Below are 26,039 nucleotides of genomic sequence, written 5' to 3'. Positions count from 1 at the left end.
ACAACTTTAGGAGCTCTGAGACTGAAGTTCTGCTTTCAGAGATCCAGAAAGAACAACTTTAGGGGCTCTGAGACTGAAGTTCTGCTTTCAGAGATCCAGAAAGAACAACTTTAGGGGCTCTGAGACTGAAGTTCTGCTTTCAGAGATCCAGAAAGAGCAACTTTAGGGGCTCTGAGGCTGAAGTTCTGCTTTCACAGATCCAGAAAGAACTACTTTAGGGGCTTAGAGACTGAAGTTCTGCTTTCACAGATCCATAAAGAACAACTTTAGGAGCTCTGAGACTGAAGTTCTGTTTTCAGAGATCCAGAAAGAACAACTTTAGGCGCTCTGAGACTGAAGTTCTGCTTTCAGAGATCCAGAAAGAACAACTTTAGGAGCTCTGAGACTGAAGTTCTGCTTTCAGAGATCCAGAAAGAACAACTTTAGGGGCTCTGAGACTGAAGTTCTGCTTTCAGAGATCCAGAAAGAGCAACTTTAGGGACTGAGACTGAAGTTCTGCTTTCACAGATCCAGAAAGAACAACTTTCGCTTTGATGCGTATATGTGTGCAGTCTGTTGCTCCGGTTATGTTTGGCAGTCCAGTCACGGGATGAATGTCCCTCTTAATTTGTACTTGTTGGACAGCGGTGTACTGGAATCTGATGTACCACGGGTGATAAACTGATGAGAGCTTTGATGACCAAGGGGAGCGCACGACTCACAGGGGACTGGGACACCCCCGATCTGTCTCCAATCTCCCTCTGAAAGGTTCCAGTGACCAACAATCCAAGAGTGCTGAGGACCTGGACGTGTGGTGGAATTGAGTTTGATCGGCGTGTTTCTCTCTGGAGTTGTGGCTCCAGCAAGCTGCAGATTTGCAGCAACACAGTCCTTGGTGATCTAAATCACAATGTCAGCCATTTTGTCTGTCTCTGCAGGATATCTACATGGTCTCGGAACACACGCTCTCTTCCAAGAGCCTGACGCGCTAAGGCATCCAAAAGTAGAAAGTCAGCCGCTGGTTACACTTTCCATTGATCTTGTTATATACAGAGTCAGATTAACCTTCAATTAGTGCATAATTTCAGTCAAACTAAATATGCCAGCATAATTATGGTGTATAATGTATATATTTATTTATGTTTGCTTCAAAGTAATTAAATATACAATCCATTAGTCAAGCAAACTTGATTTGAATAACAGCGGACTATTTTAGGAAACTCCTACGACAGGTCTGGATCACTCGTAAATTCTGTTCCTACCTGAAAGAAAACGTAAAATACGAAAAGATTGGTGAATGTTCTCTTAAATCACTCGTACGCACGAGTTCAGAACAAATCTGTGCGTACGAACGGGTGTTGCATGAGGCCCAATCTTCTTTAAAAAAAATATCTGAGGGTCATCAACACCACAGCTGCTGTCACATGGAGAATTCAGGAGATTCTCCTTATTCAGACCATTCAGACCTGCGTCCTGATGTTTGGTTTCCTTTCCTGATCAGTAATCTCATGGAGAGGATTATCTGTGGAACGGCCTGCAGCTTCATCAGAGCTCAAAGAAACTTCAGTTTATTCTGCACTTTTATTTTCTTCATCATTCATTTATTTTCCACCTTTTCTCCTTCAATCATGAAACTTCCTGCAGAACCAAAAGCATCACTTTCATTCACTTTTATTCTCAAAGCAGCAAACAGGAAACATTTCTGTGTCTCTGGATCTGATCCAGACCCTGAGGCCAGGTTCAGCTTCCCTCCACAGGTCCAACACGTCACTCCTGCACACCTCAGCAGGTGGAAAGTCCTCCAGGTGAGCAGCTCCACCTCACAGTCTACACAAAGATCCACTGCTCAGGGGTCCAGGTGCTCAGGTCCTCCAGAGGGATCACTGTCCTGGAGGTCCTGGAGGTCCTGGAGGTCCTGGAGGTCCTGGAGGTCCTGGAGCAGCAGCTCCTTCAGCATCTGTCTGCACACCTGAACACCTGCACAGGAAAGGTGAAACACTTATTTTCACATGACTGAGTTCAAATACCGCCTCTGTGTTAGAATGTTAGAGTTTAACCTTGTAGCACCCACAGTTGCAGATATGCAACAAGCTTTTTATTTATTTACATTATATTTTTATTTACATTACATTACATCCTTTGTTCCCACAGCCATAAGGCTTTGTAACAGTGACTGCTGAGTTCTTCTCAAATTGATTGATTGATTTTTATTTATTTGTTTATTTCGTCATTTAGTCATTTATTATTATTATTAGTTAGTTGTAGTACTTTTTACTAGAATTGGTATTATTGTTGTTGTTTTATTGTTGTTAATACAATCTTTGTAAATATTTTAAAAAAATGTTGAGCTACTTGACTAATTTGAATTTCCCCCATTGGGGGATGAATAAAGTATTTTTCTATTCTATTCTATTTTCTATTCTTCTATTCTATTCTATTATTTGATTTTTTAAATTTACATACATTATTTACATTCATGTGTAATATTTTTTTACATTACATTTTATGTGCCGACAGTTGTCACAGCAATCAGTGAGTTACACTCTGCTCTGCGGTGCTCTGTTCCAGTTCCTTCTGCTCTGCTTTGTCCACCTTTCACAGCGCTAATGGGAGCTCAGCTCTCCAAATTGTATTATTATGATTATTTTTTTGCATTTCTTTATTAGCTTCATGTGCACATTTTTTATTTACATTACATTTTTTGCATTTTATATGTGCTTGACTTGTTCACAACAAAGATCTGTGAAATCTGTTTGATTTGTTGTTGAATGGAAAGTTTATGATGGTTGCGTTCCGCACTTTGTATTAAGAATGTTCAATAAAGGTTTATTATAAACATTTTATTGTGGTAGCAGCAGTTACTGGTGAACTTTCACTATAACGATCTGCAGAGAATAACTTGGTTTTGTGAACTAAATGAATCAGGAAAGCCCACAGATGCAAATATGCAACATTGCCTAAAATGATCAAAAATAACCCAATTCCAAAAATTCCAAAAATATTGGTTTGTTCCCAGCCAAAAATATGCAAGAAGACCCAAAATGATTTTTTTCAATGATTGTTCATATGCTTGGGTGCTACAAGGTTAAACTAAGCAAGTATACGATGCAAAGACCTGCTGCCCAACGCTGAACTGAACCCAGCGGTTCTGTCGGGCGGTTCTACTGAAGTTCTGCAGAAACATGGTGTGTGTCAGGAACTCACAACGTCTCTGCAGCCGGTTGGAAGCAGCTCTCCTCTCCATCCAGGATGCCGTGGTACAGACCAATCTCCTGCTCCAGCCGCTGCTTGTTGCCGAGCAACGTGTCGTAGTCACGCCGCTGCTGTTCGATTTCCCCGCGGACGTCAGCCAGCTCTGCCTCCAACCTGACGATGATCGAGCCCAAGTTCTGCAGCTCCATGTCGTGCCAGTGGCGGGAATCGCCCAACGAGTTTTCCAAACCTCGTTTCTACAGGGTGGGAGTTATTGACATGTTACTGACATGTTACTGACATGTTACTGACAGGTTACTGACATGTTACTGACAGGTTACTGACATGTTACTGACATGTTACTGACAGGTTACTGACATGTTACTGACAGGTTACTGACATGTTACTGACATGTTACTGACATGTTACTGACTTGTTACTGACATGTTACTGACATGTTACTGACTTGTTACTGACATGTTACTGACAGGTTACTGACATGTTACTGACATGTTACTGACATGTTACTGACATGTTACTGACAGGTTACTGACATGTTACTGACAGGTTACTGACATGTTACTGACATGTTACTGACATGTTACTGACTTGTTACTGACATGTTACTGACATGTTACTGACATGTGACATGTTACTGACATGTTACTGACATGTTACTGACATGTTACTGACAGGTTACTGACATGTTACTGACATGTTACTGACAGGTTACTGACATGTTACTGACAGGTTACTGACATGTTACTGACATGTTACTGACATGTTACTGACTTGTTACTGACATGTTACTGACATGTTACTGACATGTTACTGACAGGTTACTGACATGTTACTGACATGTTACTGACATGTTACTGACATGTTACTGACAGGTTACTGACATGTTACTGACATGTTACTGACATGTTACTGACAGGTTACTGACATGTTACTGACAGGTTACTGACATGTTACTGACATGTTACTGACATGTTACTGACTTGTTACTGACATGTTACTGACATGTTACTGACATGTTACTGACTTGTTACTGACATGTTACTGACAGGTTACTGACATGTTACTGACATGTTACTGACAGGTTACTGACATGTTACTGACATGTTACTGACAGGTTACTGACAGGTTACTGACAGGTTACTGACATGTTACTGACACGTTACTGACATGTTACTGACACGTTACTGACATGTTACTGACACGTTACTGACCTGTGGTTACTGACACGTTACTGACAAGTTACTGACAAGTTACTGACATGTTACTGACATGTGGTTACTGACACGTTACTGACATGTTACTGACATGTTACCGACAGGTTACTGACATGTTACTGACATGTGACATGTTACTGACACGTTACTGACACGTTACTGACATGTGACATGTGACATGTTACTGACATGTGACATGTTACTGACATGTGACATGTTGCTGACATGTGACATGTTACTGACATGTGACATGTTGCTGACATGTGACATGTTACTGACATGTTACTGACATGTTACTGACATGTGACATGTTGCTGACATGTGACATCTTACTGACATGTTACTGACATGTAACCGACATGTTACTGACATGTTACTGACACGTTACTGACATGTGACATGTTACTGACATGTGACATGTTACTGACATGTGACATGTTACTGACATGTTACTGACATGTGGTTACTGACATGTTACTGACATGTTACTGACATGTTACTGACATGTTACTGACATGTTACTGAAATGTTACTGAGAGGTTACTGACATGTTACTGACATGTTACCGACATGTTACTGACATCTAACTGACATGTTACTGACATGTTACTGAGAGGTTACTGAGAGGTTACTGACACGTTACTGACATGTTACTGAGAGGTTACTGAGAGGTTACTGACAGGTTACTGACATGTTACTGACAGGTTACTGACATCTTACTGACATCTTACTGACATCGTACTGACATCTTACTGACATGTTACTGACATGTGGTTACTGACATGTTACTGTCATGTAACCGAAATGTTACTGACACGTAACTGACATGTTACTGACACGTTATTGACATGTGGTTACTGACAGGTTACTGACAGGTTACTGACATGTGGTTACTGACATGTTACTGACATGTTACTGGCAGGTTACTGACACGTTACTGACATGTTACTGACATGTTACTGACACGTTACTGACATGTTACTGATATGTTACTGATATGTTACTGACAAGTTACTGACATGTTACTGACATGTGACAAGATACTGACATGTGACATGTTACTGACATGTGACATGTTACTGACATGTTACTGACAAGTTACTGACAGGTTACTGACATGTTACTGACATGTGGCATGTTACTGACATGTTACTGACATGTTACTGACATGTTACTGACATGTTACTGACACGTTACTGACATGTGACATGTTACTTACATGTTAATGACGCGTTACTGACAGGTTACTTACATGTTACTGACACGTTACTGACAGGTTACTGACATGTTACTGACAGGTTACTGACATGTTACTGACATGTGACATGTTACCGACATGTTACTGACCTGTTACTGACATGTGATATGTTACTGACATGTTACTGACATTTGACTTGTTACTGACATGTTACTGACATGTGACATGTTACTGACATGTGACATGTTACTGACATGTGACATGTTACTGACATGTTACTGACATGTTACTGACACGTTACTGACATGTTACTGACATGTTACTGACATTTTATTGACACGTTACTGACATGTTACTGACACTTTACTGACATGTTACTGACATGTTACTGACATGTTACTGACATGTGACATGTTACTGACATGTTACTGACACGTTACTGACAGGTCACTGACACGTTACTGACACGTTACTGACATGTTACCGACATGTTACTGACATGTTAATGACACGTTACTGACATGTTACTGACATGTGACATGTTACTGACATGTTAATGACACGTTACTGACATGTTACTGACATGTGACATGTTACTGACATGTTACTGACATGTGACATGTTACTGACATGTTACTGACACGTTACTGACAGGTCACTGACACGTTACTGACACGTTACTGACATGTTACCGACTTGTTACTGACATGTTACTGACATGTGACATGTTACTGACATGTTACTGACACGTTACTGACAGGTCACTGACACGTTACTGACACGTTACTGACATGTTACCGACATGTTACTGACATGTTAATGACACGTTACTGACAGGTTACTGACATGTTACTGACATGTTACTGACATGTTACCGAGACGTTACTGACAGGTTACTGACAGGTTACTGACAGGTTACTGACAGGTTACTGACAGGTTACTGACAGGTTACTGACATGTTACTGACATGTCACTGACATGTTACTGACACGTTACTGACAGGTTACTGACATGTTACTGACAAGTTACTGACATGTTACTGACATGTTACTTACATGTTACTGACACGTTACTGACAGGTTACTGACATGTTACTGACAAGTTACTGACATGTTACTGACATGTTACTGACATGTGACTTGTTACTGACATGTTACTGACATGTGACATTTTACTGACATGTGACATGTTACTGACATTTGACATGTTACTGACATGTTACTGACATGTTACTGACATGTTACTGACATGTTACTGACATGTTACTGACATGTGACTTGTTACTGACATGTTACTGACATGTTACTGACATGTTACTGACACGTTACTGACAGGTTACTGACACGTTATTGACATGTTACTGACACGTTACTGACATGTTACTGACATGTTACTGACAAGTTACTGACATGTTACTGACATGTTACTGACATGTGACTTGTTACTGACATGTTACTGACATGTTACTGACATGTTACTGACATGTTACTGACATGTTACTGACAAGTTACTGACATGTTAATGACACGGTACTGACAGGTTACTAACACGTTACTGACAGGTTACTGACGTGTTACTGACACGTTACTGACACGTTACTGACACGTTACTGACACGTTACTGACAGGTTACTGACATGTTGCTGACATGTTACTGATATGTTACTGACACGTTACTGACAGGTTACTGACACGTTACTGACAGGTTACTGACACGTTACTGACATGTTACTGACATGTTACTGACAAGTTACTGACATGTTACTGACATGTTACTGACATGTTACTGACACGTTACTGACATGTTACTGACACGTTACTGACATGTTACTGACACGTTACTAACATGTGACTTGTTACTGACATGTTACTGACATATGACAGGTTACTGACATGTTACTGACATGTTACTGACATGTTACTGACATGTTAATGACACGGTACTGACAGGTTACTGACAGGTTACTGATATGTTACTGACACGTTACTGACATGTTACTGACACGTTACTGACAGGTTACTGACACGTTACTGACAGGTTACTGACACGTTACTGACAGGTTACTGACACGTTACTGACATGTTACTGACATGTTACTGACAAGTTACTGACATGTTACTGACATGTTACTGACATGTTACTGACACGTTACTGACATGTGACTTGTTACTAACATGTGACTTGTTACTGACATGTTACTGACATATGACATGTTACTGACATGTTACTGACATGTGACATGTTACTGACACGTTACTGACAGGTTACTGACATGTTACTGACAGGTTACTGACATGTTACTGACATGTTACTGACATGTTAATGACACGGTACTGACAGGTTACTGACAGGTTACTGACATGTTACTGACACGTTACTGACATTATACTGACATGTTACTGACACGTTACTGACAGGTTACTGTTACTGACATGTTACTGACAAGTTACTGTCATGTTACTAACATGTTACTGAGACGTTACTGACATGTTACTGACTTGTTACTGACAGGTTACTGACATGTTACTGACATGTTACTGACACATTACTGACACGTTATTGACATGTTTCTGTTACTGATGTGTTACTGACATGTTTCTGTTACTGACATGTTTCTGTTACTGACATGTTTCTTTTTTTGATGTGTTACTGACACGTTATTGACAGGTTACTGACATGTTACTGACATGTTACTGACACGTTACTGACATGTTACTGACATGTCACTGACAGGTTACTGACGTGTTACTGACATGTTACTGACACGTTACTGACACGTTACTGACATGTTACTGAGACGTTACTGACAGGTTACTGTTACTGACACGTTACTGACATGTTACTGTTACTGACACGTTACTGACAGGTTACTGACATGTTACTGACATGTTACTGACATGTTACTGACATGTTACTGACAGGTTACTGACATGTTACTGACAGGTTACTGACATGTTACTGAGACGTTACTGACAGGTTACTGACATGTTACTGACATTTTACTGACATGTTACTGACATGTTACTGATATGTTACTGACATGTTACTGACAGGTTACTGACATGTTACTGACAGGTTACTTACAGGTTACTGACATGTCACTGACATGTTACTGACATATCACTGACATGTTACTGACACGTTACTGACATGTTACTGACACGTTATTGACATGTTTCTGTTACTGATGTGTTACTGACATGTTTCTGTTACTGACACGTTACTGACATGTTTTTGTTACGACATGTTTCTTTTACTGACATGTTTCTGTTACTGATCTGTTACTGACATGTTTTTGTTACTGACATGTTTCTTTTACTGACATGTTTCTGTTACTGATCTGTTACTGACATGTTACTGACAGTTCACAGACTGGAATTCGATCAGGTTATTGATTAGTCGCTAAAGCTCACCAATGCTCTGATGGATTCGGTCTCAGCCTGCAGACTCTGGATCTTACAGCCAGTGTCGCTGCACTCGGCCTTCAGCGCCTCCACCTGCTCCTCCTCTGGACTCAGGCTGCTGCCCACACACTGCGCCTCCTGCAGCACAAACACACACCTGTGAGCGCACCTGTGAGCACACACCTGTGAGCACACCTGTGCACACACCTGTGAGCGCACCTGTGAGCGCACCTGTGAGCGCACCTGTGAGCGCACCTGTGAGCGCACCTGTGAGCACACCTGTGAGCGCACCTGTGAGCGCACCTATGAGCACACACCTGTGAGCGCACCGGTGGACACACCTGTGAGCGCACCTGTGCGCACACCTGTGAGCGCACCTGTGAGCACACCTGTGAGCGCACCTGTGAGCGCACCTGTGAGCACACACCTGTGAGCGCACCTGTGAGCGCACCTGTGAGCGCACCTGTGAGCGCACCTGTGAGCGCACCTGTGAGCGCACCTGTGAGCACACACCTGTGAGCACACCTGCGCAGGTGATGCTTCCTCACCTTACAGTCCATGTAGCTGTCAGTCTCGGCTCGGTTCCTCTCCGTCACCTTCTCCCAGTGGCTCCTGATGTAGGCCAGAATCTGGTCCAGACTGGTTTCTATGGGGGCATCCAGCTCATCCACCTCACGGCCGGCCATCTGATTGTAAAGAACACGCACATCCTGCACGGAAAGGTGAAACTTAGGTCACAAGACTAAAAGGCTAATCAATCATTGAGGCATGATAGAACTTTATTAATCAAACCCTGCTGTACAACAGGACCTGTGATGCTGAGCTGAGGGATTCTAAAGCCCTCTAACAGAGCTGCTCTTAAATCGACAGTTTTTTTAACACACTCTGGTGGGACCTGTTCGTGGTTGTGCTCCAGGCTGCGCAGCTCCATCCTCATGTTCTCCATCTGCTCCTCCAGCTCCATCTTGGTCACAGTGGCCTCCTCGATCACTCGGTACAGGGAGCTGATCTCCTCCTCCACGGCCCTCCGGAAGGGCTGCTCGTTCTCGTACCTGCAGCAGAGAGACGTAACTGTGACCCTGGGGTGGACATGTTCACTCTGAGCTCGGCTTAATGCATTCTACAGATCCTCAAATTTTAAAGGGCTTCCTGCTGAACTTGGAAACGCTCAGAGCGTCCCACTGACCCACGTGAAACTGGGAGCACTGGGAGCACTGGGATCAGATCCCTCTGAACCAGTGGAAGTCCTAAATGTTTAAGGCGAGACACTACAGGTGAATAGGGTAATATTTTAAAATAATAGATATCACCATGAAACTTCCTCAGTTTTGATTACTTATACAAGTATGAAAAAAAATGTATTACAAGTTTTAGAAAGTTGTATGTTTAATTATGCAAATTAGGCATTATATCATTGAATATGCGCACATTTGCATATATTTCCAGAAAATAGATCTGAACATTTGATAAAGCCAGGTGCAAAATTCTTTTTTCATTTTGTTTACACACAAAGTGAAAAGAACATTACAGAGGGCTTTCAGGATATCTGCTTTCATTTCCTAGGAAATCGAAATATACTGTCGATAGCCTAAAAAACATCAATTTTCGCCATATTTTTTTATTATAATGTCACATAAATCAGGCCAGGAATAATTTATCAACAAATCCTTCTGTAAATATCTTCAGAATACTGCTAAGTGTATAACTGGAAAGTTTGGTGTTAGTAGGTGCTCCATAGGCTGAGATATTGATACTGGAAAAATACCAAAAAACTGATTTTGAGAAAAAAGCATTTAAAGATTTAAATAGGGGAATTCATTTTGGTAAATTTGGGCGAAACGTACGGCCGCGATTAAACAAAATGTGAAGAAATAAACATTTGAATTTTTGTTTTGAAATAACACATATTGAAGGAGTAGACTGGCCCAATATCTAAAAAATGACCACTGCATGAAATCCCTGTTTTTGCCCGCCGTGTTTCGCCTTAAATCAGAGTTTTAGAGAAGTGGAACAGTTCCTGAATGGACTCAACAACATGTTTTAAAAACAGAACTTACATCATCTTATTCGTCTGTTCACACTGAAACCTTGGCTGGTTTTACTTTTCATTTACATTTAATGTGAAAGTCTGGTGTTAACTTACTACCTGGAAATCTCTTTTAGTTCCCTTATTTTTACTATCTGGTTTAAAACTAATATTTCATCAATGAAATCTATTCTGTATTTTTGTTTTATGGCCACTTCCCACTTTCTGATTGTAGAACTGTTTCCTCATTCCAGACTAATTTATGACAGCGTTTGCTCTGCACTTCATGGTATTTATCTGCAGGCAGGAATCAGCCACCAGGGGGCGCTGTCTAACAGGTCCTAAAGGTTCATTAGGTCACAGTTAACATATGCTAATTTATATGCTAATATGCTAACCAGGGCTTAATTTGAGGGGGAGCAAGCCGGAGCGCGCTCCGGGATCTATGACGTTGGCTCCGCCACCTCTGTTGACAAACAACATTTATTTTGAAAAAAATAATTAAACAAATAAATTAAAGTTTGTTTAGTGTCAATGTCTGGTTTTGATATCCGTCTTGTTGGTGATTTCTGTCATGAAACGAGATACTGAAAATATCTATATTACGGAAAAGGAGGGTGCACACTTCCGTTCTATTGGACAGTTAGCCAGAGAGCTTGTAAAGCGGCGCCGGATTTGATACGAATATCGTTATTATGCCCACAATACATGCCCAGATTATTTTCGGTTTGGCGCACAGAGTTACTCGAAAGCGCCCGCCGCACGCTTTTTTTCCGCACCGGAGTCACTCATCCTCTGCGCTCCGGGACCTCCCACTTTACAAATTAAGCACTGATGCTAACGTTCAAGAGTCCTGTTCCAGAGTCCTGTCCCAGAGTCCTGTCCCAGAGTCCTGCCCCAGAGTCCTGTCCCAGAGTCCTGCCCCAGAGTCCTGTCCCAGAGTCCTGTCCCAGAGTCCTGCCCCAGAGTCCTGTCCCAGAGTCCTGTTCCAGAGTCCTGTCCCAGAGTCCTGTCCCAGAGTCCTGCCCCAGAGTCCTGTCCCAGAGTCCTGCCCAGAGTCCTGTCCCAGAGTCCTGTCCCAGAGTCCTGCCCCAGAGTCCTGTCCCAGAGTCCTGTCCCAGAGTCCTGCCCCAGAGTCCTGTTCCAGAGTCCTGTCCCAGAGTCCTGTCCCAGAGTCCTGCCCCAGAGTCCTGTCCCAGAGTCCTGTTCCAGAGTCCTGTTCCAGAGTCCTGTTCCAGAGTCCTGTCCCAGAGTCCTGCCCCAGAGTCCTGCCCCAGAGTCCTGTCCCAGAGTCCTGTCCCAGAGTCCTGTTCCAGAGTCCTGTTCCAGAGTCCTGTCCCAGAGTCCTGTTCCCATCCTGTTCCAGAGTCCTGTTCCAGAGTCCTGTTCCCATCCTGTTCCAGAGTCCTGTCCCAGAGTCCTGCCCCAGAGTCCTGTCCCAGAGTCCTGTCCCAGAGTCCTGCCCCAGAGTCCTGTCCCAGAGTCCTGTTCCAGAGTCCTGTTCCAGAGTCCTGCCCCAGAGTCCTGTCCCAGAGTCCTGTTCCAGAGTGCTATTCCAGAGTCCTGTCCCAGAGTCCTGTCCCAGAGTCCTGTTCCAGAGTCCTGTTCCAGAGTCCTGTTCCCATCCTGTTCCAGAGTCCTGTTCCAGAGTCCTGTTCCCATCCTGTCCCAGAGTCCTGTTCCAGAGTCCTGTTCCAGAGTCCTGTTCCAGAGTGCTATTCCAGAGTCCTGTCCCAGAGTCCTGCCCCAGAGTCCTGTCCCAGAGTCCTGCCCCAGAGTCCTGTCCCAGAGTCCTGTCCCAGAGTCCTGTTCCCATCCTGTTCCAGAGTGCTATTCCAGAGTGCTGTTCCAGAGTCCTGTTCCAGAGTCCTGTTCCCATCCTGTTCCAGAGTCCTGTTCCAGAGTCCTGTTCCAGAGTCCTGTTCCAGAGTCCTGTTCCAGAGTCCTGTTCCCATCCTGTTCCAGAGTCCTGTTCCCATCCTGTTCCAGAGTCCTGTTCCAGAGTCCTGTTCCAGAGTCCTGTCCCAGAGTCCTGTTCCAGAGTCCTGTTCCCATCCTGTTCCAGAGTCCTGTTCCAGAGTCCTGTTCCCATCCTGTCCCAGAGTCCTGTTCCCATCCTGTTCCAGAGTCCTGTCCCAGAGTCCTGTCCCAGAGTCCTGTTCCAGAGTCCTGTTCCAGAGTCCTGTTCCAGAGTCCTGTTCCCATCCTGTCCCAGAGTCCTGTTCCCATCCTGTCCCAGAGTCCTGTTCCCATCCTGTTCCAGAGTCCTGTCCCAGAGTCCTGTCCCAGAGTCCTGTTCCAGAGTCCTGTTCCAGAGTCCTGTTCCAGAGTCCTGTTCCAGAGTCCTGTTCCCATCCTGTCCCAGAGTCCTGTTCCCATCCTGTTCCAGAATCCTGTCCCAGAGTCCTGTTCCAGAGTCCTGTTCAAGAGTCCTGTTCCCATCCTGTTCCAGAATCCTGTCCCAGAGTCCTGTTCCCATCCTGTTCCAGAATCCTGTCCCAGAGTCCTGTTCCAGAGTCCTGTTCAAGAGTCCTGTTCCCATCCTGTTCCAGAATCCTGTCCCAGAGTCCTGTTCCCATCCTGTTCCAGAGTCCTGCTCCCATCCTGTTCCAGAGTGCTATTCCAGAGTCCTGTTCCCATCCTGTTCCAGAGTCCTGTTCAAGAGTCCTGTTCCCATCCTGTCCCAGAGTCCTGTTCCAGAGTCCTGTTCCCATCCTGTTCCAGAGTCCTGTTCAAGAGTCCTGTTCCCATCCTGTTCAAGAATCTTGTCCCAGAGTCCTGTTCCCATCCTGTTCCAGAGTCCTGTTCCAGAGTCCTGTTCCAGAGTCCTGTTCCCATCCTGTCCCAGAGTCCTGTTCCAGAGTCCTGTTCAAGAGTCCTGTTCCAGTGTCCTGTTCCAGAGTCCTGTCCCAGAGTCCTGTTCCCATCCTGTCCCAGAGTCCTGTTCCAGAGTCCTGTTCAAGAGTCCTGTTCCCATCCTTTTCCAGAGTCCTGTTCCAGAGTCCTGTTCCCATCCTGTTCCAGAGTCCTGTTCCAGAGTCCTGTTCCCATCCTGTCCCAGAGTCCTGTTCCCATCCTGTTCCAGAGTCCTGTTCCAGAGTCCTGTTCCCATCCTGTCCCAGAGTCCTGTTCAAGAGTCCTGTTCCCATCCTGTTCCAGAATCCTGTCCCAGAGTCCTGTTCCCATCCTGTTCCAGAGTCCTGTTCCAGAGTCCTGTTCCAGAGTCCTGTTCCAGAATCCTGTCCCAGAGTCCTGTTCCCATCCGGTTCCAGAGTCCTGTTCCAGAGTCCTGTTCCAGAGTCCTGTTCCAGAGTCCTGTTCAAGAGTCCTGTTCCCATCCTGTTCCAGAATCCTGTCCCAGAGTCCTGTTCCCATCCTGTTCCAGAGTCCTGTTCCAGAGTCCTGTTCCAGAGTCCTGTTCCAGAGTCCTGTTCCCATCCTGTTCCAGAGTGCTATTCCAGAGTCCTGTTCCCATCCTTTTCCAGAGTCCTGTTCCCATCCTGTTCCAGAGTCCTGTTCCAGAGTCCTGTTCCCACCCTGTCCCAGAGTCCTGTTCCAGAGTCCTGTTCAAGAGTCCTGTTCCCATCCTGTTCCAGAATCCTGTCCCAGAGTCCTGTTCCCATCCTGTTCCAGAGTCCTGTTCCAGAGTCCTGTTCCAGAGTCCTGTTCCAGAATCCTGTCCCAGAGTCCTGTTCCCATCCTGTTCCAGAGTCCTGTTCCAGAGTCCTGTTCCAGAGTCCTGTTCCAGAGTCCTGTTCCAGAATCCTGTCCCAGAGTCCTGTTCCCATCCGGTTCCAGAGTCCTGTTCCAGAGTCCTGTTCCAGAGTCCTGTTCAAGAGTCCTGTTCCCATCCTGTTCCAGAATCCTGTCCCAGAGTCCTGTTCCCATCCTGTTCCAGAGTCCTGTTCCAGAGTCCTGTTCCAGAATCCTGTCCCAGAGTCCTGTTCCCATCCTGTTCCAGAGTCCTGTTCCAGAGTCCTGTTCCAGAGTCCTGTTCCAGAGTCCTGTTCCAGAATCCTGTCCCAGAGTCCTGTTCCCATCCGGTTCCAGAGTCCTGTTCCAGAGTCCTGTTCCAGAGTCCTGTTCCAGAATCCTGTTCCAGAGTCCTGTTCCAGAATCCTGTCCCAGAGTCCTGTTCCCATCCGGTTCCAGAGTCCTGTTCCAGAGTCCTGTTCCAGAATCCTGTCCCAGAGTCCTGTTCCCATCCTGTTCCAGAGTCCTGTTCCAGAGTCCTGTTCCAGAGTCCTGTTCAAGAGTCCTGTTCCCATCCTGTTCCAGAATCCTGTCCCATAGTCCTGTTCCCATCCTGTTCCAGAGTCCTGTTCCAGAGTCCTGTTCCCATCCTGTCCCAGAGTCCTGTTCCCATCCTGTCCCAGAGTCCTGTTCCCATCCTGTTCCAGAGTCCTGTTCCAGAGTCCTGTTCTAGAGTCCTGTTCCCATCCTGTCCCAGAGTCCTGTTCCAGAGTCCTGTTCAAGAGTCCTGTTCCCATCCTGTTCCAGAATCCTGTCCCAGAGTCCTTTTCCCATCCTGTTCCAGAGTCCTGTTCCCATCCTGTCCCAGAGTCCTGTTCCAGAGTCCTGTTCAAGAGTCCTGTTCCCATCCTGTTCCAGAGTCCTGTCCCAGAGTCCTGTTCCCATCCTGTCCAAGAGTCCTGTTCCAGAGTCCTGTTCAAGAGTCCTGTTCCCATCCTGTTCCAGAGTCCTGTCCCAGAGTCCTGTCCCAGAGTCCTGTTCCCATCCTGTTCCAGAGTCCTGTCCCAGAGTCCTGTTCCCATCCTGTTCCAGAGTCCTGTTCCAGAGTCCTGTTCCCATCCTGTCCCAGAGTCCTGTTCCAGAGTCCTGTTCCCATCCTGTTCCAGAGTCCTGTCCCAGAGTCCTGTTCCAGAGTCCTGTTCCCATCCTGTCCCAGAGTCCTGTTCCAGAGTCCTGTTCCCATCCTGTCCCAGAGTCCTGTTCCAGAGTCCTGTTCCCATCCTGTTCCAGAGTCCTGTTCCAGAGTCCTGTTCCCATCCTGTTCCAGAGTCCTGTTCCAGAGTCCTGTTCCCATCCTGTCCCAGAGTCCTGTTCCAGAGTCCTGTTCAAGAGTCCTGTTCCCATCCTGTTCCAGAATCCTGTCCCAGAGTCCTGTTCCAGAGTCCTGTTCCAGAGTCCTGTTCCCATCCTGTCCCAGAGTCCTGTTCCCATCCTGTTCCAGAGTCCTGTTTCCATCCTGTTCCAGAGTCCTGTTCCAGAGTCCTGTTCCCATCCTGTCCCAGAGTCCTGTTCCAGAGTCCTGTTCAAGAGTCCTGTTCCCATCCTGTCCCAGAGTCCTGTTCCCATCCTGTTCCAGAGTCCTGTTTCCATCCTGTTCCAGAGTCCTGTTCCCATCCTGTTCCAGAGTCCTGTTCCAGAGTCCTGTTCCAGAGTCCTGTTCCAGAGTCCTGTTCCAGAATCCTGTCCCAGAGTCCTGTTCCCATCCTGTCCCAGAGTCCTGTTTCCATCCTGTTCCAGAATCCTGTCCCAGAGTCCTGTTCCAGAGTCCTGTTCCCATCCTGTCCCAGAGTCCTGTTCCCATCCTGTTCCAGAGTCCTGTTCCAGAGTCCTGTTCCAGAGTCCTGTTTCCATCCTGTTCCAGAATCCTGTCCCATAGTCCTGTTCCCATCCTGTTCCAGAGTCCTGTTCCCATCCTGTCCCAGAGTCCTGTTCCAGAGTCCTGCTCCAGAGTCCTGTTCCAGAGTCCTGTTCCAGAGTCCTGTTCCCATCCTTTTCCAGAGTCCTGCTCCAGAGTCCTGTTCCAGAGTCCTGTTCCCATCCTGTCCCAGAGTCCTGTTCCAGAGTCCTGTTCCAGAGTCCTGTTCCCATCCTGTCCCAGAGTCCTGTTCCAGTCCTGTTCCAGTCCTGTTCCAGAGTCCTGTTCCAGAGTCCTGTCCCAGAGTCCTGTTCCCATCCTGTCCCAGAGTCCTGTTCCAGAGTCCTGTCCCAGAGTCCTGTTCCCATCCTGTCCCAGAGTCCTGTTCCAGAGTCCTGTTCCAGAGTCCTGTTCCAGAGTCCTGTTCCCATCCTGTCCCAGAGTCCTGTTCCCATCCTGTCCCAGAGTCCTGTTCCCATCCTGTTCCAGAGTCCTGTCCCAGAGTCCTGTCCCAGAGTCCTGTTCCAGAGTCCTGTTCCAGAGTCCTGTTCCAGAGTCCTGTTCCAGAGTCCTGTTCCCATCCTGTCCCAGAGTCCTGTTCCCATCCTGTTCCAGAATCCTGTCCCAGAGTCCTGTTCCAGAGTCCTGTTCAAGAGTCCTGTTCCCATCCTGTTCCAGAATCCTGTCCCAGAGTCCTGTTCCCATCCTGTTCCAGAATCCTGTCCCAGAGTCCTGTTCCAGAGTCCTGTTCAAGAGTCCTGTTCCCATCCTGTTCCAGAATCCTGTCCCAGAGTCCTGTTCCCATCCTGTTCCAGAGTCCTGCTCCCATCCTGTTCCAGAGTGCTATTCCAGAGTCCTGTTCCCATCCTGTTCCAGAGTCCTGTTCAAGAGTCCTGTTCCCATCCTGTCCCAGAGTCCTGTTCCAGAGTCCTGTTCCCATCCTGTTCCAGAGTCCTGTTCAAGAGTCCTGTTCCCATCCTGTTCAAGAATCTTGTCCCAGAGTCCTGTTCCCATCCTGTTCCAGAGTCCTGTTCCAGAGTCCTGTTCCAGAGTCCTGTTCCCATCCTGTCCCAGAGTCCTGTTCCAGAGTCCTGTTCAAGAGTCCTGTTCCAGTGTCCTGTTCCAGAGTCCTGTCCCAGAGTCCTGTTCCCATCCTGTCCCAGAGTCCTGTTCCAGAGTCCTGTTCAAGAGTCCTGTTCCCATCCTTTTCCAGAGTCCTGTTCCAGAGTCCTGTTCCCATCCTGTTCCAGAGTCCTGTTCCAGAGTCCTGTTCCCATCCTGTCCCAGAGTCCTGTTCCCATCCTGTTCCAGAGTCCTGTTCCAGAGTCCTGTTCCCATCCTGTCCCAGAGTCCTGTTCAAGAGTCCTGTTCCCATCCTGTTCCAGAATCCTGTCCCAGAGTCCTGTTCCCATCCTGTTCCAGAGTCCTGTTCCAGAGTCCTGTTCCAGAGTCCTGTTCCAGAATCCTGTCCCAGAGTCCTGTTCCCATCCGGTTCCAGAGTCCTGTTCCAGAGTCCTGTTCCAGAGTCCTGTTCCAGAGTCCTGTTCAAGAGTCCTGTTCCCATCCTGTTCCAGAATCCTGTCCCAGAGTCCTGTTCCCATCCTGTTCCAGAGTCCTGTTCCAGAGTCCTGTTCCAGAGTCCTGTTCCAGAGTCCTGTTCCCATCCTGTTCCAGAGTGCTATTCCAGAGTCCTGTTCCCATCCTTTTCCAGAGTCCTGTTCCCATCCTGTTCCAGAGTCCTGTTCCAGAGTCCTGTTCCCACCCTGTCCCAGAGTCCTGTTCCAGAGTCCTGTTCAAGAGTCCTGTTCCCATCCTGTTCCAGAATCCTGTCCCAGAGTCCTGTTCCCATCCTGTTCCAGAGTCCTGTTCCAGAGTCCTGTTCCAGAGTCCTGTTCCAGAATCCTGTCCCAGAGTCCTGTTCCCATCCTGTTCCAGAGTCCTGTTCCAGAGTCCTGTTCCAGAGTCCTGTTCCAGAGTCCTGTTCCAGAATCCTGTCCCAGAGTCCTGTTCCCATCCGGTTCCAGAGTCCTGTTCCAGAGTCCTGTTCCAGAGTCCTGTTCAAGAGTCCTGTTCCCATCCTGTTCCAGAATCCTGTCCCAGAGTCCTGTTCCCATCCTGTTCCAGAGTCCTGTTCCAGAGTCCTGTTCCAGAATCCTGTCCCAGAGTCCTGTTCCCATCCTGTTCCAGAGTCCTGTTCCAGAGTCCTGTTCCAGAGTCCTGTTCCAGAGTCCTGTTCCAGAATCCTGTCCCAGAGTCCTGTTCCCATCCGGTTCCAGAGTCCTGTTCCAGAGTCCTGTTCCAGAGTCCTGTTCCAGAATCCTGTTCCAGAGTCCTGTTCCAGAATCCTGTCCCAGAGTCCTGTTCCCATCCGGTTCCAGAGTCCTGTTCCAGAGTCCTGTTCCAGAATCCTGTCCCAGAGTCCTGTTCCCATCCTGTTCCAGAGTCCTGTTCCAGAGTCCTGTTCCAGAGTCCTGTTCAAGAGTCCTGTTCCCATCCTGTTCCAGAATCCTGTCCCATAGTCCTGTTCCCATCCTGTTCCAGAGTCCTGTTCCAGAGTCCTGTTCCCATCCTGTCCCAGAGTCCTGTTCCCATCCTGTCCCAGAGTCCTGTTCCCATCCTGTTCCAGAGTCCTGTTCCAGAGTCCTGTTCTAGAGTCCTGTTCCCATCCTGTCCCAGAGTCCTGTTCCAGAGTCCTGTTCAAGAGTCCTGTTCCCATCCTGTTCCAGAATCCTGTCCCAGAGTCCTTTTCCCATCCTGTTCCAGAGTCCTGTTCCCATCCTGTCCCAGAGTCCTGTTCCAGAGTCCTGTTCAAGAGTCCTGTTCCCATCCTGTTCCAGAGTCCTGTCCCAGAGTCCTGTTCCCATCCTGTCCAAGAGTCCTGTTCCAGAGTCCTGTTCAAGAGTCCTGTTCCCATCCTGTTCCAGAGTCCTGTCCCAGAGTCCTGTCCCAGAGTCCTGTTCCCATCCTGTTCCAGAGTCCTGTCCCAGAGTCCTGTTCCCATCCTGTTCCAGAGTCCTGTTCCAGAGTCCTGTTCCCATCCTGTCCCAGAGTCCTGTTCCAGAGTCCTGTTCCCATCCTGTTCCAGAGTCCTGTCCCAGAGTCCTGTTCCAGAGTCCTGTTCCCATCCTGTCCCAGAGTCCTGTTCCAGAGTCCTGTTCCCATCCTGTCCCAGAGTCCTGTTCCAGAGTCCTGTTCCCATCCTGTTCCAGAGTCCTGTTCCAGAGTCCTGTTCCCATCCTGTTCCAGAGTCCTGTTCCAGAGTCCTGTTCCCATCCTGTCCCAGAGTCCTGTTCCAGAGTCCTGTTCAAGAGTCCTGTTCCCATCCTGTTCCAGAATCCTGTCCCAGAGTCCTGTTCCAGAGTCCTGTTCCAGAGTCCTGTTCCCATCCTGTCCCAGAGTCCTGTTCCCATCCTGTTCCAGAGTCCTGTTTCCATCCTGTTCCAGAGTCCTGTTCCAGAGTCCTGTTCCCATCCTGTCCCAGAGTCCTGTTCCAGAGTCCTGTTCAAGAGTCCTGTTCCCATCCTGTCCCAGAGTCCTGTTCCCATCCTGTTCCAGAGTCCTGTTTCCATCCTGTTCCAGAGTCCTGTTCCCATCCTGTTCCAGAGTCCTGTTCCAGAGTCCTGTTCCAGAGTCCTGTTCCAGAGTCCTGTTCCAGAGTCCTGTTCCAGAATCCTGTCCCAGAGTCCTGTTCCCATCCTGTCCCAGAGTCCTGTTTCCATCCTGTTCCAGAATCCTGTCCCAGAGTCCTGTTCCAGAGTCCTGTTCCCATCCTGTCCCAGAGTCCTGTTCCCATCCTGTTCCAGAGTCCTGTTCCAGAGTCCTGTTCCAGAGTCCTGTTTCCATCCTGTTCCAGAATCCTGTCCCATAGTCCTGTTCCCATCCTGTTCCAGAGTCCTGTTCCCATCCTGTCCCAGAGTCCTGTTCCAGAGTCCTGCTCCAGAGTCCTGTTCCAGAGTCCTGTTCCAGAGTCCTGTTCCCATCCTTTTCCAGAGTCCTGCTCCAGAGTCCTGTTCCAGAGTCCTGTTCCCATCCTGTCCCAGAGTCCTGTTCCAGAGTCCTGTTCCAGAGTCCTGTTCCCATCCTGTCCCAGAGTCCTGTTCCAGTCCTGTTCCAGTCCTGTTCCAGAGTCCTGTTCCAGAGTCCTGTCCCAGAGTCCTGTTCCCATCCTGTCCCAGAGTCCTGTTCCAGAGTCCTGTCCCAGAGTCCTGTTCCCATCCTGTCCCAGAGTCCTGTTCCAGAGTCCTGTCCCAGAGTCCTGCTCCAGAGTCCTGTTCCAGAGTCCTGCTCCAGAGTCCTGTTCCAGAGTCCTTTTCCCATCCTGTTCCAGAGTCCTGTTCCAGAGTCCTGTCCCAGAGTCCTGTTTCAGAGTCGTGTTCCCATCCTTTTCCAGTCCTGTTCCAGAGTCGTGTTCCCATCCTGTTCCAGAGTCCTGTTCCTCAGTCCTGTTCCCATCCTGTTCCAAAGTCCTCTTCCAGAGTCCTGTTCCAGAGTCCTGTTCCAGAGTCCTGTTCCCATCCTGTTCCAGTGTCCTGTTCCAGAGTCCTGTTCCCATCCTGTTCCAGAGTCCTGTTCCAGAGTCCTGTTCCCATCCTGTTCCAGAGTCCTGTCCCAGAGTCCTGTTCCCATCCTGTTCCAGAGTCCTGTTCCAGAGTCCTGTTCCCATCCTGTTCCAGAGTCCTGTTCCAGAGTCCTGTTCCCATCCTGTTCCAGAGTCCTGTTCCAGAGTCCTGTTCCCATCCTGTTCCAGAGTCCTGTTCCAGTGTCCTGTTCCCATCCTGTTCCAGAGTCCTGTTCCCATACTGTTCCAGAGTCCTGTTCCAGAGTCCTGTTCCAGAGTCCTGTTCCCATCCTGTTCCAGAGTCCTGTTCCAGTGTCCTGTTCCCATCCTGTTCCAGAGTCCTGTTCCAGAGTCCTGTTCCAGAGTCGCTTGGTTCTACGTTTGGTTCTACGCTTGGTTGTACGTTTGGTTCTACGTTTGGTTCTACGCTTGGTTCTATGCTCGGTTCTACGTTTGGTTCTACGCTTGGTTCTACGGTTGGTTCTACGCTTGGTTCTACGTTTGGTTCTACGCGTGGTTCTACGTTTGGTTCTACGCTTGGTTCTACGTTTGGTTCTACGCGTGGTTCTACGGTTGGTTCTACGCGTGGTTCTACGCTTGGTTCTACGCTTGGTTCTACTTTTGTTTCTACGCGTGGTTCTACGTTTGGTTCTACGCATGGTTCTACGCTTGGTTCTACGCTTGGTTCTACGCTTGGTTCTACGCTTGGTTCTACGTTTGGTTCTACGCGTGGTTCTACGCTTGGTTCTACGCTTGGTTCTACGCTTGGTTCTACGCTTGGTTCCACGCGTGGTTCTACGCGTGGTTCTACGCGTGGTTCTTCGCGTGGTTCTACGCTTGGTTCTACGCTTGGTTCTGTTGGTCAGTGAAGACTCTGAGAATCAGTTCTTTGGACTTGTTTCTGTAAAGTCTGTTTATGTTTTTATTTAATTTAAGTTTATTTTTCATTTTGAGCTGCATTGCTTCCTGTATGAACCTCTCTCGGTTCTACGCTTGGTTCTACATTTGTTTAAAAGTGCAGAACAGAGTGAGGAGCACCTGTCCTTGAAGTCCTCTGCGTTGGCCTGAACATTCTCCGTCTGCAGCATGAGCCGGGCGTTGTCCAGGATGGCTTCACTGACCTGCACACAGCGTAGGAAACCACAGGGTGGGTAGGGTTAGGGTTAGGGTTAGGGTCCCACTGGTCCCCCCGGCCCCCCTAGTCCCCCTGGTCTCCCTGGTCCCCCAGGACCCCCTAGTCCCCCTGGTCCCCCTGGTCTCCCTGGTCCCCCAGGACCCCCTAGTCCCCCTGGTCCCCCAGGTCCCCCTGGTCCCCCTGGTCCCCCTGGTCCCCCTGGTCCCCCTGGTCCCCCTGGTCCCCCTGGGCCGTCGGTCCCCCTGGTCCTCCTAGTCCCCCTGGTCCTCCTGGTCTCCCTGTTCTCCCTGGTCCCCCTGGTCCTCCTGGTCCCCCTGGTCCCCCTGGTCCCCCTGGTCCTCCTAGTCCCCCTGGTCTCCCTGGTCCTCCTGGTCCCCCTGGTCCCCCTGGTCTCCCTGGTCTCCCTGGTCCCCCTGGTCTCCCTGGTGTCCCTGGTCCCCCTGGTCTCCCTGGTCCCCCTGGTCCCCCCGGCCCCCCTGGTCCCCCTGGTCCTCCTAGTCCCCCTGGTCCCCCTGGTCCCCCTGGTCCCCCTGGTCTCCCTGGTCCTCCTGGTCCCCCTGGTCCCCCTGGTCCCCCTGGTCTCCCTGGTCCCCCTGGTCTCCCTGGTCCCCCTGGTCCCCCTGGTCTCCCTGGTCCTCCTGGTCCCCCTGGTCCCCCTGGTCTCCCTGGTCCCCCTGGTCCCCCTGGTCTCCCTGGTGTCCCTGGTCCCCCTGGTGTCCCTGGTCCCCCTGGTGTCCCTGGTCCCCCTGGTCCCCCTGGTCTCCCTGGTCCCCCTGGTCTCCCTGGTCCCCCTGGTCCCCCTGGTCTCCCTGGTCCTCCTGGTCCCCCTGGTCCCCCTGGTCCCCCTGGTCTCCCTGGTCCCCCTGGTCTCCCTGGTCCTCCTGGTCCCCCTGGTCCCCCTGGTCCCCCTGGTCTCCCTGGTCCCCCTGGTCCCCCTGGTCTCCCTGGTCCCCCTGGTCCCCCTGGTGTCCCTGGTCCCCCTGGTGTCCCTGGTCTCCCTGGTCCCCCTGGTCTCCCTGGTCCCCCTGGTGTCCCTGGTCTTCACCTGTCTGTAGATGTCCTCCCACTCCCTGCGGAGGGGCCCCCAGGTGCCGGCGCTGGAGGCCTTGCGGTCCAGGCAGAGGCGGATCTGCTCCTCCAGCTGCTGGTTCAGCTGCTCCAGGGCCCGGACTTTGTCCCGGTACTCCATCAGGCAGCCGTTCAGGCTGGCGGATCCGGCCCCGGCGGCCCGCTCCCCGGCCCGGGGCAGCACGGGGGCGGCGCTGCTCCTCATGCCCTGCAGGAACACGCTGCTGATCCCCAGAGCCCGGCGGGACACCCGGGTCCCCAGGCCGGAGGCCGCGCCCCCAGAGGGGGCCGAGCCCACGAAGACGCCGCGGGGGGCGGCGGTGCCGGCGGCGCCCATCCTCCCGCAGGAGGCGGGGGACGGGCGCTCGGCGGACGGCTGTCCCAGGAAGGACGAGCGGCGTCGGGGCAGAGGCATGGCAGCTGCTCCCAGGGTCAAACCGCTCAGAGCCGCCGGCCGCCCGGCTTTATGGGAGGACGGCGTTCTGGAAGCGCGGCCGCCTTTGTTCAGGAGCTGTTTGTACTGGGAGCTTTTGTCCTGATGGAAACAGCTGCATCAGCAGGGAGGAGGGGTCCGGAAGGGTCCGGAAGCCCTGAGGCCGCCGCGTGCTCACTGCTCTGCATAAAACATCAGGCTGAGCTCTTTTCTGTCTCTGATTCTCAGTTCTTCCCAAAGTGGAAATCACAGAAACCTCTTGTGTTTGTTGTTGTCCACCTGGCCCTTATTCTGAGTTCCTGTCTGAGTTCTCAGAGTTTTTATCCCACTTAGTGCTGAGTACAGATAAAGTCATTGTAGTGGGTGACTTTAATATTCATGTAGATGTTGGAAATGACAGCCTGAATATGAACTTTAATTCTGCAGTCCTGATCAGCTTCAGTTTTTTATGTTTTATATAAAAACAGGAAGCAGCTGATTCACTGAAACATGTTCCAACATGAACATAAACCCAGAATCTGAGGCAGAACCAGAGTTAGTTCAGTTCTGAGCAGCTTTAAAGTGAATATCTGTAGATGTTTCCATGGTAACAGCTGCAGAGATTCACTGAAACATGTTCCAACATGAACATAAACCCAGAATCTGAGGCAGAACCAGAGTTAGTTCAGTTCTGAGCAGCTTTAAAGTGAATATCTGCAGATGTTTCCATGGTAACAGCTGCAGAGATTCACTGAAACATGTTCCAACATGAACATAAACCCAGAATCTGAGGCAGAACCAGAGTTAGTTCAGTTCTGAGCAGCTTTAAAGTGAATATCTGCAGATGTTTCCATGGTAACAGCTGCAGAGACTCACTGAAACATGTTCCAACATGAACATAAACCCAGAATCTGAGGCAGAACCAGAGTTAGTTCAGTTCTGAGCAGCTTTAAAGTGAATATCTGCAGATGTTTCCATGGTAACAGCTGCAGAGATTCACTGAAACTGTCACGCCCATGGACTTATGTTTTTAGTTTCATGTTTTAAGTTACGTTTTTGTGTTCAGTTCATGTCCAGGTTTTGAGTTTCAGTCCATGTTTAGTTTTTAGTTTAGTCATGCCTTAGTTTCCCTGCACTCTGTTAATTAGCTCACTCACTTCACCTGCGTTATTCCCCACCAGCTGCACCTTGTCACTAATCACTGTCCCTATTTAGTTTCCTGCTTCCCCTGTCAGTTTGCCGGATCTTTGCCATTCATGTCTTGTTTTGTTTGATTCAGCTACGATTTTGATTCCGGTTCAGCCGCGCTTTCTGTTGATAATTTGTTTTTTGTTAATAAACCAAGCTTTCTTTTGAAAAGTCCGCATCTGTGTCCTTCCCTAACCCAACCTGACAGAAAGATCCAGCCAAAAATGGACGCGGCGGATTTTAAAACCTCATTACGGCTGGCCGAACATCTCTGTTCCTGCTTGGAGCAGGACAGCGCCTCCTGGAGAAGGTTGGAAGTGGCCAATGACATTATTGACTTTTTTTTTGGCAAAGCAAGTTCTCCAGACCTGGCCTGTGGACCTGTCGCGCATCTGGGGGAAGGCGAGGACTTTGCAGCGCGCTGCAACGCTGGACATTTTTGGCATGGAGCCGGAACAGGTAGCTGCACTGTACTCATCCCCCCTCACCTCTTCAACATCTCAGTCCACAGAGTGCAGAGACCCAGCAGCCACAGCTATCACTGTTCCACTCTAAGATCGATAACATACACAACCAGCTCGTCACCTCCACTGCCACCACCCCCAACTCTGAACCTCCATTTCCCTCATCCCCCGACCACCAGCTTTCCATCTTCTCCCCCAAAACCACAGCCGACCTCTCCAAAATACTCTCCACCATGAAATCATCCACCTCCCCCCTGGACCCCATGCCTTCTGAGCTTGTAAAAGCCTGTTTCACCTCCCTCGCCCCACTCATCACGGACACCATCAACTCCTCCCTTACCTCCGGCACCGTCCCCTCTCCTCTTAAACTTGCTGCCATCGCCCCCCTCCTTAAAAAACCTGGCCTTGACCCTGACGACCCCAACAATTTCAGGCCCATCTCCAACCTCCCATTCCTCTCAAAAATTCTGGAAAGAGCCGTCGCAGCACAATTAAAGCAATACCTCCTCTCCAATAACCTGTACGAAACATTCCAATCCGGCTTCAGAACCCATCACAGTACCGAAACAGCA

At 48.9% G+C, this 26,039-nt stretch overlaps 1 protein-coding gene and 1 pseudogene across 1 annotated transcript; one reads left to right on the top strand and one right to left on the bottom strand.

Moving 5' to 3' along the window:
• Nucleotides 1–1,561: 1,561 nt before the first annotated feature.
• bfsp2 (beaded filament structural protein 2, phakinin) lies at nucleotides 1,562–24,284 on the bottom strand. The gene is made up of 7 exons (XM_075482129.1): nucleotides 23,381–24,284; nucleotides 22,239–22,321; nucleotides 9,904–10,060; nucleotides 9,557–9,718; nucleotides 9,018–9,146; nucleotides 3,184–3,428; nucleotides 1,562–1,956 (listed from the first exon to the last, which is right to left on the bottom strand). The coding sequence occupies exons 1-7, from the start codon at nucleotides 23,816–23,818 to the stop codon at nucleotides 1,860–1,862; spliced, it is 1,311 nt and encodes a 436-aa protein (XP_075338244.1). The 5' UTR covers nucleotides 23,819–24,284; the 3' UTR covers nucleotides 1,562–1,859.
• On the top strand, nucleotides 22,404–23,374 carry LOC142398640 (uncharacterized; annotated as a pseudogene).
• Nucleotides 24,285–26,039: the final 1,755 nt, after the last annotated feature.

The sequence above is a fragment of the Odontesthes bonariensis genome, chromosome 14 (genome assembly GCF_027942865.1).
Source record: "Odontesthes bonariensis isolate fOdoBon6 chromosome 14, fOdoBon6.hap1, whole genome shotgun sequence".
Lineage (NCBI taxonomy): Eukaryota > Metazoa > Chordata > Actinopteri > Atheriniformes > Atherinopsidae > Odontesthes > Odontesthes bonariensis.
This window is presented reverse-complemented; position numbering and strand designations above follow the sequence as displayed.